The sequence below is a fragment of the Oncorhynchus mykiss genome, chromosome 22, assembly GCF_057628025.1.
Source record: "Oncorhynchus mykiss isolate SJ-2025 chromosome 22, ASM5762802v1, whole genome shotgun sequence".
NCBI lineage: Eukaryota > Metazoa > Chordata > Actinopteri > Salmoniformes > Salmonidae > Oncorhynchus > Oncorhynchus mykiss.
The window spans coordinates 58,218,818-58,236,547 of NC_143043.1; the positions used below are offsets into that span (position 1 = coordinate 58,218,818).

Genomic DNA, 17,730 nt, shown 5'->3' on the forward strand with positions numbered 1-17,730 from the left:
AGATCTACTGTCTCTATTATATTATGACAGACGAGCTAGACCTTCTGTCTCGATTGTATTATGACAGACCAGCTAAATCTACTGTCTCTATTATATTTTGACAGACCAGATAGATCTACTGTCTCTATTGTATTATGACAGACCAGCTAGATCTACTGTCCTGATTGTATTATGACAGACCAGCTAGATCTACTTTAACTATTATATTATGACAGACCAGCTAAATCTACTGTATCTATGTCTCTATGTCTCTATTATATTATGACAGACCAGCTAGATCTACTGTCTCTATTATATTATGACATAACAGCTAGATCTACTGTCTCGATTGTATTATGACAGACCAGCTAGATCTACTGTATCTATGTCTCTATGTCTCTATTATATTATGACAGACCAGCTAGATCTACTGTCTCTATTGTATTATGACAGACCAACTAGATCTACTGTCCTGATTGTATTATGACAGACCAGCTAGATCTACTGTCTCTATTATATTATGGCAGACCAGCTAGATCTACTGTCTCTATTATATTATGACATACCAGCTAGATCTACTGTCTTGATTGTATTATGACAGACCAGCTAGATCTACTGTCTCTATTGTATTATGACTGACCAGCTAGATCTTCTGTCTCTATTATATTATGGCAGACCAGCTAGATCTACTGTCTCTATTATATTATGACAGACCAGCTAATACTACTGTATCTATGTCTCTATGTCTCTATTATATTATGACAGACCAGCTAGATCTACTGTCTCTATTATATTATGACACACCAGCTAAATCTACTGTCTCTATGTCTCTATTATATTATGACATACCAGCTAGATCTTCTGTCTCTATTATAACCCGGATAGGGAATTAAGGCCTTTAGGCCTGTATGTGTCCTCTCATGCCCAGAGAGAGGCCTGTAACCCGGAAATTCGAGTGATGACCTTTAGGCCTGTATGTGTCCTCTCATGCCCGGAGAGAGAGGCCTGTTCCCAGATAGGGAGTTAAGGCCTTTAGGCCTGTATGTGTCCTCTCATGCCCGGAGAGAGAGGCCTGTAACCCGGGTAGTGTGTGTGGGCCAATAGGCTTGTGTGTGTAAAGTCATGCCCAGATAGAGGCCTGTTCCTGGATATTGAGTGATGACCTTTAGGCCTGTATGTGTCCTCTAAAGGGTAGGGTTAGGGGTAAGGGTAAGGGTAGGGGTAGGGTAGGGGTAAGGGTAGGGTTAGCGGTAGGGGTGGGGTTATGGTTAGGGTAAGGGTAGGGGTAGGGTTATGGTTAGGGGTAGGGTTAGGGGTAGCATTAGGGGTAGGGTTAGGGTTAGGGGTACTAAAATAAATATAATAAAACTATTCTACAGTAGCATACTGTAGCTGCCTCCTGTCCTGTATAGTAGCATATTGTACTTTAGCTGCTTGGTGTGATTTCAGCATTATCCTGTATAGTACTGTAGCTGCTTGGTGTGATTTTAGCATTATCCTCTATAGTACTGTGGCTGCTTGGTGTGATTCCAGCATTCTCCTGTATAGTACTGTAGCTTCTTGTTGTGATTCCAGCATTATCCTGTATAGTACTATAGCTGCTTGGTGTGAATCCAGCATTATCCTGTACAGTACTGTAGCTGCTTGGTGTGATTCCAGCATTATCCTGTACAGTACTGTATCTGCTTGGTGTGATTTTAGCATTATCCTCTATAGTACTGTGGCTGCTTGGTGTGATTCCAGCATTCTCCTGTATAGTACTGTAGCTGCTTGGTGTGAATCCAGCTTTACGCAGCATCACCACCACTATAGTCTAGCTGTAGTGACATCACTAATGCAGTGCTGAGAGCTAGGCTGGAGGCACAGTAGCGGACTGCAGAAGCTCTCTCCTCTCTCCCAGCCCCAGCCGACAGTGAGCTGTTTCCTTGCCTCGCTGTCTTCTCTCTCAGGATGGGGGAGTCTCTGCTGCTGGAGCCCAGCTTGGCTCAGACTCTGGCCGTCAGCGCAGCTAAAACCTCGAAGCTCTCTCTCTCTACATCCACCCAGCGCTCCCTTGCCGCCTGGATCAAAGACAACATCAGGAAGAAGGAGTGTTGCTTCTACGTCGACGATGACAGGTAAAGTAGGCTACGGTACAATGGGTTAGAGGAAAATACTGTACTGTACTATGCACTGGGTGATAGTGATAGGGGAAAAATCTATGCAGTTACGTATCAGGATATTATTTCTGACAATATATGGTATCGTATTGTTTGAGAATAATATTAGTTTTGAACTGGCTGGCTGTAGCTGCACCAAAACTCCAGTATTTTTCCTTCATAGCTTGTTCTCCATCTTATTTTTAAAAAGGGAGGCTTTTTACAATGTTATTTCCAATGACTGATGAAAACTAATGTGCTCATGGCTCGCTTGTCCCTCTGCAGCAGACACGTGGTGAGCAATATGTTTGGAACTCCAAATTGCGATAAAATCACAGTATCGAGTCACAATACATATACAGGGGTTGTATGTACAGTGGCCATCAGTAGGTATTCACACCCTTTGACCTTATCCACATTCAGTTGTTAAAGCCTGTATTTAAATGGATTACATTTAGATGTTTTGTCACTGGCCTACACACAATACACCAAAATGTCGAAGTGGAATTATGTTTTTAGAAATATTTACAAATTAATAAAAAATGTGAAGTTTAAATGTCTTGAGTCAATCAGTTTTCAAGCCCTTTGTTACAGCAAGCCAAAATGAAGTAAGGAGTAAGCATTTGTTTAACAAGTCACATAATTGCATGGACTCACTCTGTGTGCAATAATAGTGTTTAGCATTATTTTTTAAATGACTACCTCATCTCTATATCCCACACATACAATTATCTGTAAGGTCCCTCAGTCAAGCAGGGAATTTCAAACACAGATTCAAGCACAAAGATGGGTCAACAACATGGTAGTTACTCCACAACCTAAATGACAGAGTGAAAAGAAAGACACCTGTACAGAATAATGTCACTAAAATAAAATTGCAAACAATGTGGCAAGCGATTAACTTTTTGTCCTGAATGCAAAGTGTTATGTTTGGGGAAAATTCAATACAACACATTACTGAATACCACTCTCCACTTTTGACTTAAATCTGCCTAAAAATCTATGGCAAGACCTGAAAATGGTTGCCTAGCAATGATCAATAAACAATTTCACAGAGCTTGAAGAATTTAGAAAATAAAAACTTACCCAGAAAGACACAGCTATAAATCACTGCCAAGGGTGATTGTAACATATATTGACTCAGGAGGTTGAATACTTAAAGAAAATAGTGTTTATTTTTCATAAATGTTTTACAAATGTTAAAAATGTTCTTCCACTTTGACATTAGTCTTTTTTGTAAATTGTTAACAAAAATATAGATTTAAATCAATTTTTATCCCACTTTGTAACAAAACATACTTTTTGGAAAAGTCAATGGATGTGAATACTTTTTGAAGGCACAGTAGAATTGTGAGAATCGTATACATATCGTATCGTGGGTTAGAGTTAGAGGATTATACTGTACACTGGGTTAGAGGATTATACTGTACTGTACACTGGGTTAGAGGATTATACTGTAAACTGGGTTAGAGGATTATACTGTACACTGAGTTAGAGGTTTATAGTGTACACTGGGTTAGAGGATAATACTGTACACTGGGTTAGAGGTTTATAGTGTACACTGGGTTAGAGGATTATACTGTACACTGGGTTAGAGGATTATACTGTACACTGGGTTAGAGGATTATACTGTACACTGGGTTAGAGGATTATACTGTACACTGGGTCAGAGGATTATACTGTACACTGGGTCGGAGGATTATACTGTACACTGGGTTAGAGGATTATACTGTACACTGGGTTAGAGGATTATACTGTACACTGGGTTAGAGGATTATACTGTACACTGGATTAGAGGATTATACTGTACACTGGGTTAGAGGATTATACTGTACACTGGGTTAGAGGATTATACTGTACACTCGGTTGGAGGATTATACTGTACACTGGGTTAGAGGATTATACTGTACTGTACACTGGGTTAGAGGATTATACTGTACTGTACACTGGGTTAGAGGATTATACTGTACACTGGTTTAGAGGATTATACTGTACACTGGGTTAGAGGATTATACTGTACACTGGGTTAGAGGATTATACTGTACACTGGGTTAGAGGATTATACTGTACACTGGGTTAGAGGATTATACTGTACACTGGGTTAGAGGATTATAATGTACACTGGGTTAGAGGATTGTACTGTACACTGGGTTAGAGGATTATACTGTACACTGGGTTAGAGGATTATACTGTACACTGGGTTAGAGGATTATACTTTACACTGGGTTAAAGGATTATACTGTACACTGGGTCGGAGGATTATACTGTACACTGGGTTAGAGGATTATACTGTACACTGGGTTAGCGGATTATACTGTACACTGGGTTAGAGGATTATACTGTACACTGGGTTAGAAGATTATACTGTACACTGGGTTAGAGGATTGTACTGTACACTGAGTTAGAGGATTATACTGTACACTGGGTTAGAGGATTATACTGTACACTGGATTAGAGGATTGTACTGTGCACTGGGTTAGAGGATTGTACTGTACACTGGGTTAGAGGATTATACTGTACACTGGGTTAGAGGATTATACTGTTCACTGGGTCGGAGGAGTATACTGTATTGTACACTGGGTCAGAGTATTATACTGTACTGTACACTGGGTTAGAGGATTATACTGTACACTGAGTTAGAGGATTATACTGTACACTGGGTTAGAGGATTATACTGTACACTGGATTAGAGGATTGTACTGTGCACTGGGTTAGAGGATTATACTGTACTGTACACTGGGTTAGAGGATTATACTGTACTGTACACTGGGTTAGAGGATTATACTGTACACTGGTTTAGAGGATTATACTGTACACTGGTTTAGAGGATTATACTGTACACTGGGTTAGAGGATTATACTGTACACTGGGTTAGAGGATTATACTGTACACTGGGTTAGAGGATTATACTGTACACTGGGTTAGAGGATTATACTGTACACTGGGTTAGAGGATTATAATGTACACTGGGTTAGAGGATTGTACTGTACACTGGGTTAGAGGATTATACTGTACACTGGGTTAGAGGATTATACTGTACACTGGGTTAGAGGATTATACTTTACACTGGGTTAAAGGATTATACTGTACACTGGGTCGGAGGATTATACTGTACACTGGGTTAGAGGATTATACTGTACACTGGGTTAGCGGATTATACTGTACACTGGGTTAGAGGATTATACTGTACACTGGGTTAGAAGATTATACTGTACACTGGGTTAGAGGATTGTACTGTACACTGAGTTAGAGGATTATACTGTACACTGGGTTAGAGGATTATACTGTACACTGGATTAGAGGATTGTACTGTGCACTGGGTTAGAGGATTGTACTGTACACTGGGTTAGAGGATTATACTGTACACTGGGTTAGAGGATTATACTGTTCACTGGGTCGGAGGAGTATACTGTATTGTACACTGGGTCAGAGTATTATACTGTACTGTACACTGGGTTAGAGGATTATACTGTACTGTAAACCGGGTCGGAAGATTATACTGTACACTGGGTCGGAGGATTATACTGTACACTGGGTTAGAGGATTATACTGTACACTGGGTTAGAGGATTATACTGTACACTGGGTTAGAGGATTATACTGTACACTGGGTTAGAGGATTATACTGTACACTGGGTAAAAGGATTATACTGTACACTGGGTTAGAGGATTATACTGTACTCTGGGTCGGAGGATTATACTGTACACTGGGTCGGAGGATTATACTGTACACTGGGTTAGAGGATTATACTGTACACTGGGTTAGAGGATTATACTATACACTGGGTTAGAGGATTATACTGTACAGTACACTGGGTTAGAGGATTATACTGTACTGTACACTGGGTTAGAGGATTGTACTATACACTGGGTTAGAGGATTATAGTGTACACTGGGTTAGAGGATTATAGTGTACACTGGGTTAGAGGATTATACTGTACACTGGGTTAGAGGATTATACTGTACACTGGGTTAGAGGATTATACTGTACACTGGGTTAGAGAATTATACTGTACACTGGGTTAGAGGATTGTACTGTACACTGGTTCGGAGGATTATACTGTACTGTACACTGTGTTAGAGGATTGTACTGTACACTGGGTTAGAGGATTATACTGTACACTGGGTTAGAGGATTATACTGTACACTGGGTTAGAGGATTATACTTTACACTGGGTTAGAGGATTGTACTGTACACTGGGTTAGAGGATTATACTGTACACTGGGTTAGAGAATTATACTGTACACTGGGTTAGAGGATTGTACTGTACACTGTGTTAGAGGATTGTACTGTACACTGGGTTAGAGGATTATACTGTACTGTACACTGTGTTAGAGGATTGTACTGTACACTGGGTTAGAGGATTATACTGTACACTGGGTTAGAGGATTATACTGTACACTGGGTTAGAGGATTATACTGTACACTGGGTTAGAGGATTATACTGTACACTGGGTTAGAGGATTATACTGTACACTGGGTTAGAGGATTATACTGTACACTGGGTTAAAGGATTATACTGTACACTGTGTCAGAGGATTATACTGTACACTGGGTTAGAGGATTGTACTGTACACTGGGTTAGAGGATTATACTGTACACTGGGTTAGAGGATTATACTGTACACTGGGTTAGAGGATTATACTGTACACTGGGTTAGTGGATTATACTGTACACTGGGTCGGAGGATTATACTGTACAGTGGGTTAGAGGATTATACTGTACACTGGGTTAGAGGATTATACTGTACACTGGGTTAGAGGATTATACTGTACTGTACACTGGATTAGAGGATTATACTGTACACTGTGTTAGAGGATTGTACTGTACACTGAGTTAGAGGATTGTACTGTACACTGGGTTAGAGGATTATACTGTACAATGGGTTAGAAGATTATACTGTACACTGGGTTAGAAGATTATACTGTACACTGGGTTAGAGGATTATACTGTACACTGGGTTAGAGGATTATACTGTGCACTGGGTTAGAGGATTATCCTGTACACTGGGTTAGAGGATTATACTGTACTGTACACTGGGTTAGAGGATTATACTTTACACTGGGTTAGAGGATTATACTGTACACTGGGTTAGAGGATTGTACTGTACAATGGGTTAGAAGATTATACTGTACACTGGGTTAGAGGATTATACTGTACACTGGGTTAGAGGATTATACTGTGCACTGGGTTAGAGGATTATCCTGTACACTGGGTTAGAGGATTATACTGTACTGTACACTGGGTTAGAGGATTATACTTTACACTGGGTTAGAGGATTGTACTGTACACTGGATTAGAGGATTATACTGTACACTGGGTTAGAGGATTGTACTGTACACTGGGTTAGAGGATTGTACTGTACACTGCGTTAGAGGATTATACTGTACACTGGGTTAGAGGATTGTACTGTACACTGGGTTAGAGGATTATACTGTACTGTACACTGGGTTAGAGGATTATCCTGTACACTGGGTTAGAGGATTATACTGTACTGTACACTGGGTTAGAGGATTATACTGTACACTGGGTTAGAGGATTATACTGTACACTGGGTTAGAGGATTATACTGTACACTGGGTTAGAGGATTATACTGTACACTGGGTAAAAGGATTATACTGTACACTGGGTTAGAGGATTATACTGTACTCTGGGTCGGAGGATTATACTGTACACTGGGTCGGAGGATTATACTGTACACATTGTTAGAGGATTATAGTGTACACTGGGTTAGAGGATTATACTATACACTGGGTTAGAGGATTATACTGTACTGTACACTGGGTTAGAGGATTATACTGTACTGTACACTGGGTTAGAGGATTGTACTATACACTGGGTTAGAGGATTATACTGTACACTGGGTTAGAGGATTATACTGTACTGTACACTGGGTTAGAGGATTGTACTGTACACTGGGTTAGAGGATTATAGTGTACACTGGGTTAGAGGATTATACTGTACACTGGGTTAGAGGATTATACTGTACACTGGGTTAGAGGATTATACTGTACACTGGGTTAGAGAATTATACTGTACACTGGGTTAGAGGATTGTACTGTACACTGGTTCGGAGGATTATACTGTACTGTACACTGTGTTAGAGGATTGTACTGTACACTGGGTTAGAGGATTATACTGTACACTGGGTTAGAGGATTATACTGTACACTGGGTTAGAGGATTATACTTTACACTGGGTTAGAGGATTGTACTGTACACTGGGTTAGAGGATTATACTGTACACTGGGTTAGAGAATTATACTGTACACTGGGTTAGAGGATTGTACTGTACACTGTGTTAGAGGATTGTACTGTACACTGGGTTAGAGGATTATACTGTACTGTACACTGTGTTAGAGGATTGTACTGTACACTGGGTTAGAGGATTATACTGTACACTGGGTTAGAGGATTATACTGTACACTGGGTTAGAGGATTATACTGTACACTGGGTTAGAGGATTATACTGTACACTGGGTTAGAGGATTATACTGTACACTGGGTTAGAGGATTATACTGTACACTGGGTTAAAGGATTATACTGTACACTGTGTCAGAGGATTATACTGTACACTGGGTTAGAGGATTGTACTGTACACTGGGTTAGAGGATTATACTGTACACTGGGTTAGAGGATTATACTGTACACTGGGTTAGAGGATTATACTGTACACTGGGTTAGAGGATTATACTGTACACTGGGTTAGTGGATTATACTGTACACTGGGTCGGAGGATTATACTGTACAGTGGGTTAGAGGATTATACTGTACACTGGGTTAGAGGATTATACTGTACACTGGGTTAGAGGATTATACTGTACTGTACACTGGATTAGAGGATTATACTGTACACTGTGTTAGAGGATTGTACTGTACACTGAGTTAGAGGATTGTACTGTACACTGGGTTAGAGGATTATACTGTACAATGGGTTAGAAGATTATACTGTACACTGGGTTAGAAGATTATACTGTACACTGGGTTAGAGGATTATACTGTACACTGGGTTAGAGGATTATACTGTGCACTGGGTTAGAGGATTATCCTGTACACTGGGTTAGAGGATTATACTGTACTGTACACTGGGTTAGAGGATTATACTTTACACTGGGTTAGAGGATTATACTGTACACTGGGTTAGAGGATTGTACTGTACAATGGGTTAGAAGATTATACTGTACACTGGGTTAGAGGATTATACTGTACACTGGGTTAGAGGATTATACTGTGCACTGGGTTAGAGGATTATCCTGTACACTGGGTTAGAGGATTATACTGTACTGTACACTGGGTTAGAGGATTATACTTTACACTGGGTTAGAGGATTGTACTGTACACTGGATTAGAGGATTATACTGTACACTGGGTTAGAGGATTGTACTGTACACTGGGTTAGAGGATTGTACTGTACACTGCGTTAGAGGATTATACTGTACACTGGGTTAGAGGATTGTACTGTACACTGGGTTAGAGGATTATACTGTACTGTACACTGGGTTAGAGGATTATACTGTACACTGGGTTAGAGGATTAGAACTTGTTTTGGAATAGTTTTACTGTGTACAGGCTTCCCTCTTTTCAGTCTGTCATTTAGGTCATTTAGACATTTCCACCTGACCTAATTAAAGTGTTCGGGCCCAGCTGTGCAAGTGGCCATGAATTAAAGATTCCACTAACTCCATGGGCCATTCTTCATGAATTAAAGGGTAATTCCACTAACTCCATGGGCCATTCTACATGAATTAAAGGGTGATTCCACTAACTCCATGGGCCATTCTTCATGAATTAAAGGGTGATTCCACTAACTCCATGGGCCGTTCTTCATGAATTAAAGGGTAATTCCACTAACTCCATGGGCCATTCTATAGCCAACCCGGAATGTGTTGAATTCCACACTCTTCAAAAGGCTCATCGCTCCATCTCAGGGAGAGGAATTAGTTAGGCAACTGGCCAGTTTCTTTACCTGGATCTCCACTGATTTCGCACGGCTGTCTGTCCCAGGCATGGTCTTGGTAATATGGCCCACCGCCAGGAAGCTTGAGGCAGTTAAGGGTCCACTATCATTACTACTTGGTCAGTGTCTAGGCTGGCCATTTCTCTCTGCCATTTCCCTCTGTGCTGTAGGCTTGGTAGGTAATCCCGAATGAATCGTGTCTAGAAATGGTCAGCCAAGATCTGGCTATGCCGCCACTGTCGTCTGCCTATGAGGTTAGTATCAGCATACATGGCTTGAGGAATTGAGGCGTCTCATCCAGAGCAGATTTGATCTGACTGGATCTGGGTCAGCGATGTCTGAAGAGAGATATCCCAAGGGTTTGGAGTTCAGTATCCCTTCCACCTTTATCAGGACAGTCTGCAAGACAGTTTCAGTGACAGTTTGATCCCTTGGGAAGACTCACAAGGCCGTCTCCCATGTTCCTGCAAAATGAGGAGCTCCTTGAGTGATGAATTTGAATGAGATTTTTGGTCCATCAGTTGATCCTGGAGGGTTGGTTCCATGGCTTGGAAGGCTTAATCCAACCTGGCATCTCCTGCCTTGAAGTTTTTGCCCCTGTCAGCCAGGATCTCCTAGGGTTTCCCCCATCAGGAGATAAACCGCCGTAGGGCCAAGAGGAAGGCTTCAGTATCCAAACTCTCCGGTAGGTCCGGGTGGACGCATCTAGTTGTCAAGCACTGGAAAAGAATGCCTCAGGTCTTCTCTACTTGACGACTTTGCTTGATCGTAAAAGGGCCTAAAGCAATCTACTCCTGTTGACCAGATGGGGGGTTTGAGGAAGCCCATTTTGGGCACAGTTGCTCCAGCCGCCATCTCTGACATTCCATGCAGGCGTATTGGTGGGGGCTCCTCGTCCTCCAAATATCCAGTACTTCCGCCTCATCTCCCCATAACTCTTGATGAGGAGGTTGGTAATAGGGAGTCTGGAGTCAAGAATAATTGGATGGATAGCATCGGGATCCAAGATTCCTGCTTGGTGCAGCCTCCCTCTGACTCTGGTCACTTTGAATATTTGGTCATACTCTGAGACAAAAGAGAGAAGACGCATATCCTTCGCCACTTCTTTACCTGCTTTCAGCGCTTTAAGCTCCTCAGGGAAGCTGACTGATTGTGCATGCTGTAGGAGGAGTGTCCCTGCAGCGAGGGAGGTGGGTATGGAAGCCACCCCATCTGAGGTCTGGGTGGCGGCGATCAGATCCTGCAGTGTTTGGGATTGTGCTAGTGCCCTTCATTATTACAGTATACTCCTCTTAGCCATTGTACAGTATAATTGTAGAAAAGGCCAATCTCAGCAACAGTCTCTGGCGTAAAGAAGGTGTGAACGCAAGGAGGGTCATTAAAGGCTGAATCCCACGACCATGTACTTAAATAGAGAAGCCGGGGAGGAACCCGGAAGGGAGGAACCCAGGAGGAAGATCTCTCTCAAGAGCAAGAACATCAAATTCCAGCCCTACTGCGCCTATTGCATAGTACATTGGTTTAGATTATTCTACTTTTCTGTACACTGGGTTAGAGGATTAAACTGTACTGTATTTGTATTTATTATGGATTCCCACCTGCCAAGGTAGCAGGTACTCTTCCTGGGGTTTAGTATGGATCCTCATTAGTTCCTGCCAAGGTAGCAGGTACTCTTCCTGGGGTTTATTATGGATCCCCACCTGCCAAGGTAGCAGGTACTCTTCCTGGGGTTTATTATGGATCCCCACCTGCCAAGGTAGCAGGTACTCTTCCTGGGGTTTATTATGGATCCCCACCTGCCAATGTAGCAGCTACTCTTCCTGGGGTTTATTATGGATCCCCATTAGTTCCTGCCAAGGCAGCAGCTACTCTTCCTGGGGTTTATTATGGATCCCCATTAGTTCCTGTCAAGGCAGCAGCTACTCTTCCTGGGGTTTATTATGGATCCCCATTAGTTCCTGTCAAGGCAGCAGCTACTCTTCCTGGGGTTTATTATGGATCCCCATTAGTTCCTGCCAAGGCAGCAGCTACTCTTCCTGGAGTTTATTATGGATCCCCATTAGTTCCTGCCAAGGCAGCAGCTACTCTTCCTGGGGTTTATTATGGATCCCCATTAGTTCCTGCCAAGGCAGCAGCTACTCTTCCTGGGGTTTATTATGGATCCCCATTAGTTCCTGCCAAGGCAGCAGCTACTCTTCCTGGAGTTTATTATGGATCCCCATTAGTTCCTGCCAAGGCAGCAGCTACTCTTCCTGGGGTTTATTATGGATCCCCATTAGTTCCTGCCAAGGCAGCAGCTACTCTTCATGGGGTCCGGCAAAATTAAGCCAGTTATACAATTTTAAAATCATTGCAATACATTATTTACAGAATTCACGACACGCTAAGTGTGTGCCCTCAGGCCCATACTCCACTATCACATATCTACAACACAAAATCCATGTGTACGTGTGCGTATTGTCGTGGAAATCCTAATCAAGTAAGGGAGAAGAGTCTTTCAATTTCTTCAAACAATCAACCTTTAAGTATCAATTAATTATATTATTTCCAAGATGGCGTAGCAGTGCAGACGTGGTTTGTCCTCTCTTTTACTTTTTGTATTTTTTCGTCTTTTTTGTATATATTTAAATTTATTTTCAATCTCTCACTATTTTAAATTAACCCTAACCCTCACTCAATGAGACATGGACCTGCTATTTCTTTTAGACCTTATAGCCAGAGCCTCCATCAGAAGCTAACCAGCTAATTAGCTACTAGCTATTTAGTCATTGTTAGCCACTGCTAGTGGTCTTTACCTTCTGCACAGGCACCAACCCTTTTTTTTAGCCTGGATAATACCTAACAGCCTCGGACTGTTTTTCTCCACTATAATGCCGGATTCCTGCCGTAAACCCTGGACCATTACTCCTGATCATCACAGCTAGCTAGCTGCCACCGTGTGACCCAGCCCCTAAGCTAGCCCTGAGCCAGGCCCACCTCCCAGCCAACTCTGTGATCACCCGGCTAACCAGCCGATGCCTCCCGAACACGGCTACTCCACCGGATACTTGCCGTAAGCTCTGGACCTTTGCAACGCCTCATCGCTGCTAGCTAGCTGCTACCGAGTGGCTATAGTGGCTAATGCTCCTGTCCCGAAGCTAGCACCAGTTAGCCGTGAGCCAGGCGCATCTAGTAAACTAAATTACTACAACTACAATACCTCTTTCGTCATCTGGCCCGGCCCCTCTGTCAACACAACGCCCCGCCGTACCACCACGACTGGTCCGCAGACGTAAGTCCATCCATTGTGCCCTCAACCGGCCGTTGCCAGACGTCGGAGCAGACGCTTCTAATTACCCCGGCCTGCTAACTTTAAACGCTGTGTCTCCCGCATGCTAGCGTAGTAACGAGTACGCCGCGGCTTCCCTGCTCCATCTATTGCTGTTCACTGGACCCTATGATCACTTGGCTACATAGCTGATGCCTACTGGACTGTTCATTAATCACGGTACTCCTTTCTGTTTATTCCTTGTTTATCTGTCGGCCCCAGCCGCGAACGCAGGCCCTGTGTGTAGTTAACCGACCCTCTCTGCCCATTCACTGCCATTTTACCTGTTGTTGTCTTAGCTGATTTAGCTGATGTTGTCTCACCTGTTGTTGTCTTAGCTAGCTCTCCCAATCAACACCTGTGATTACTTTATGCCTCGCTTTATGTCTCTCTCAAATGTCAATATGCCTTGTATACTGTTTAGGATAGTTATCATTGTTTTTAGTTCCCAGTGGAGCCCCTAGTCCCAGTCTACATGCTTCAGATTCCTCCTTTGTCCCACCCCACACATGTGGTGACCTCACTCAGTATAACCAGCATGTCCAGAGATGCAACCTCTCTTGTCATCACTCAGTGCCTGGGCTTACCTCCACTATACCCGCACCCCACCATACCCCTGTCTGCACATTATGCCCTAAATCTATTCTACCACGTCCAGAAATCTGCTCCTTTTATTCTCTGTCCCCAACACATGAGACGACCAGTTTTGATAGCCTTTAGCCGTACCCTCATCCTACTCCTCCTCTGCTCCTCGGGTGATGTGGAGGTAAATCCAGGCCCTGTGTGTCCCCAGGTGCTCTCATTTGTTGAACCAAAAAGCCTTGGTTTCATACATGTCAACATCAGAAGCCTCCTCCCTAAGTTTGTTTTACTCACTGCTTTAGCACATTCTGCCAACCCTGATGTCCTTTCCATGTCTGAATCCTGGCTTAGGAAGGCCACCAAAAATCCTGAGATTTCCATACCCAACTACAACATTTTCATCAAGATAGAACTGCCAAAGGGGCAGGAGTTGCAATATACTGCAGAGATAGCTTGCACAGTTGCCGCCTGTTATAGACCCCCCTCAGGTCCCAGCTGTGCCCTGGTCACCATATGTGAATGGATTGCCTCTCATCTATCTTCAGAGTTTGTTCTGTTAGGTGACCTAAACTGGGATATGCTTAACACCCCGGCAGTCCTACAATCTAAGCTAGATGCCCTCAATCTCACACAAATCATCAAGGAACCCACCAGGTACAACCGTAATCTGTAAACATGGGCACCCTCATAGATATTATCCTGACCAACTTGCCCTCCAAATACACCTCTGCTGTTTTCAATCAGGATCTCAGCGATCACTGCCTCATTGCCTGTATCCCGTATGGGTCCATGGTCAAACGACCAGCCCTCATCACTGTCAAACGCTCCCTAAAACACTTCTGCGAGCAGGCCTTTCTAATCGACCTGGCCTGGGTATCCTGGAAGGATATTGACCTCATCCCGTCAGTTGAGGATGCCTAATCGTTCTTTAAAAGTAATTTCCTCACCATCTTAAATAAGCATGCACCTTTCAAGAAATGTAGAACTAAGAACAGATATAGCCCTTGGTTCACCCCAGAACTGACTGCCCTTGACCAGCACAAAAACATCCTGAGGTGGTCTACACTAGCATCGAATAGTCCCCGCAACATGCAACTGTTCAGCGAAGTCAGGAACCAACACAATCAGTATTGTAAAGCAAAGGCTAGCTTTTTCAAACAGAAATTTGCATCCAGTAGCTCTAACTCCAAAAAGTTTTGGGACACTAAAGTCCATGGAGAACAAGAGTATCTCCTCCCAGCTGTCCACTGCACTGAGGCTAGGTAACACTGCCGCCACTGATAAATCCATGATAATCGAAAATTTCAATAAGCATTTCTCTACGGCTGGCCATGCTTTCCTCCTGGCTACCCCAGCCCCGGCCAACAGCCCCCCCCCCCCCCCCCCCGCAGCTACTAGCGGAAGAATCTTAACCTAAGTGGTTGTTGGCTAAATATCAACCTACACATTCTCACTGTTCTATAATGACTACTTCTCTAATGAATGGTTCTGTAATGACTGCTTCTATTATGAATGGTTCTATATTGACTGGTTCTTTAATGACTGGTTATATTTTGAATGGTTCTATGATGACTGCTCCTATAATGAATGGTTCTGTAATGACTGGTTCTATAAATACTGGATCTCAAATGACTGGTTCTATAATGACTGTTTCTGTAATGACTGCTTCTCTAATGAATGGTTCCATAATGAATGGTTCCATAATGACTGGTTCTATTATGAATGGTTCTATAGTGACTGGTTATTTAATGACTGGTTCTCTAATGAATGGTTGTGTAATGACTGGTTCTATAATGACGGATTCTATAATCACTGGTTCTATAATGACTGGTTCTATAATCACTGGTTCTAAAATGACTGGTTCTATTATGAATGGTTCTATATTGACTGGTTCTTTAATGACTGGTTCTCTAATGAATGGTTCTATCATGACTGGTTCTATAATGAATGGTTCTATAATGACATGTTCTACAATGACTGGTTCTTTAATGACTGGTTCTCTAATGACTACTTCTATCATGACTGGTTCTATCATGATTGGTTCTATAATGACTGGTTTTCTAATGACTGGTTCTATTATGAATGGTTCTATATTGACTGGTTCTTTAATGACTGGTTCTCTAATGAATGGTTGTGTAATGACTGGTTTTATAATGACTGGTTCTATAATCACTGGTTCTATAATGACTGGTTCTATAATGACTGGTTCTATAATGAATGGTTCTATAGTAACTGGTCATTTAATGACTGGTTCTCTAATGACTTGTTCTTTAATGAATGGTTCTATTATGAATGGTTCTATAATGACTGTTTCTATTATGAATGGTTCTATAGTGACTGGTTCTTTAATGACTGGTTCTCTAATGAATGGTTGTGTAATGACTGGTTCTATAATGACTGGTTCTATAATCACTGGTTCTATAATGACTGGTTCTATAATCACTGGTTCTAAAATGACTGGTTCTATTATGAATGGTTCTATATTGACTGGTTCTTTAATGACTGGTTCTCTAATGAATGGTTGTGTAATGACTGGTTCTATAATGAATGGTTGTGTAATGACTGGTTCTATCATGACTGGTTCTATAATGAATGGTTCTATAATGACATGTTCTACAATGACTGGTTCTTTAATGACTGGTTCTCTAATGACTACTTCTATCATGACTGGTTCTATCATGATTGGTTCTATAATGACTGGTTCTCTAATGAATGGTTGTGTAATGACTGGTTTTATAATGACTGGTTCTATAATCACTGGTTCTATAATGACTGGTTCTATAATGACTGGTTCTATAATGAGTTGTTCTATTATGACTGGTTCTATAATGACTTGTTCTCTAATGAATGGTTATATTTTGACTGGTTCTATTTTGACTGGTTCTTTAATGACTGTTTCTCTAATGAATGGTTGTGTAATGACTGGTTCTATAATGACTGGTTCTATAATGAGTTGTTGTATAATGACTGGTTCTATATTGACTGGTTCTGTAATGACTGGTTCTCTAATGAGTTGTTCTATAATGACTGGTTCTATGTTGACTGGTTCTGTAATGACTGGTTCTCTAATGACATGTTCGCTAATGATGGGTTCTCTATTGACTGGTTCTATAATGAATGTTTGTGTAATGAATGGTTGTGTAATGACTGGTTCTATAATGAATGGTTCTATAATGACTAATTCTCTAATGAATGGTTCTGTAATGACTGGTTCTTTAATGACTGGTAATTTTTTGAATGGTTCTATAATGACGGGTTCTATAATGACTGGTTCTTTAATGACTTGTTCTCTAATGACTTGTTCTGTAATCACTGGTTCTATAATGACTGCTTCAATAATGAATGGTTCTGTAATGACTGGTTCTATAAATATTGGCTCTCAAATGACTGGTTCTATAATGACTGGTTCTGTAATGACTGGTTCTCTAATGACTGATTCTCTAATGACTGCTTCTCTAATGAATGATTCTATAGTGACTGGTTCTATAATGACTGGTTCTCTAATGACTTGTTCTTTAATGAATGATTCTATTATTAATGATTCTTTAATAACTGTTTCTATTATGAATGGTTCTATAGTGACTGGTTCTATAATGACTGTTTCTCTAATGAATGGTTGTGTAATCACTGGTTCTATAATGACTGCTTCAATAATGAATGGTTCTGTAATGACTGGTTCTATAAATATTGGCTCTCAAATGACTGGTTCTATAATGACTGGTTCTGTAATGACTGGTTCTCTAATGACTGATTCTCTAATGACTGC

General features: G+C 41.7%; 1 protein-coding gene across 1 annotated transcript in view; it reads left to right on the plus strand.

Annotated features, from left to right (window-relative positions):
• The first annotated feature begins 1,798 nt into the window (after positions 1-1,798).
• trpm2 (transient receptor potential cation channel, subfamily M, member 2) overlaps positions 1,799-17,730 on the plus strand; it is a 75,837-nt gene continuing 59,905 nt past the window's right edge. Inside the window, exon 1 of the mRNA XM_036959447.2 lies at positions 1,799-2,096. Within this exon, the coding sequence (XP_036815342.1) occupies positions 1,930-2,096 (167 nt within the window). The 5' untranslated portion in view covers positions 1,799-1,929. The remainder of the gene's footprint in view (positions 2,097-17,730) is intronic.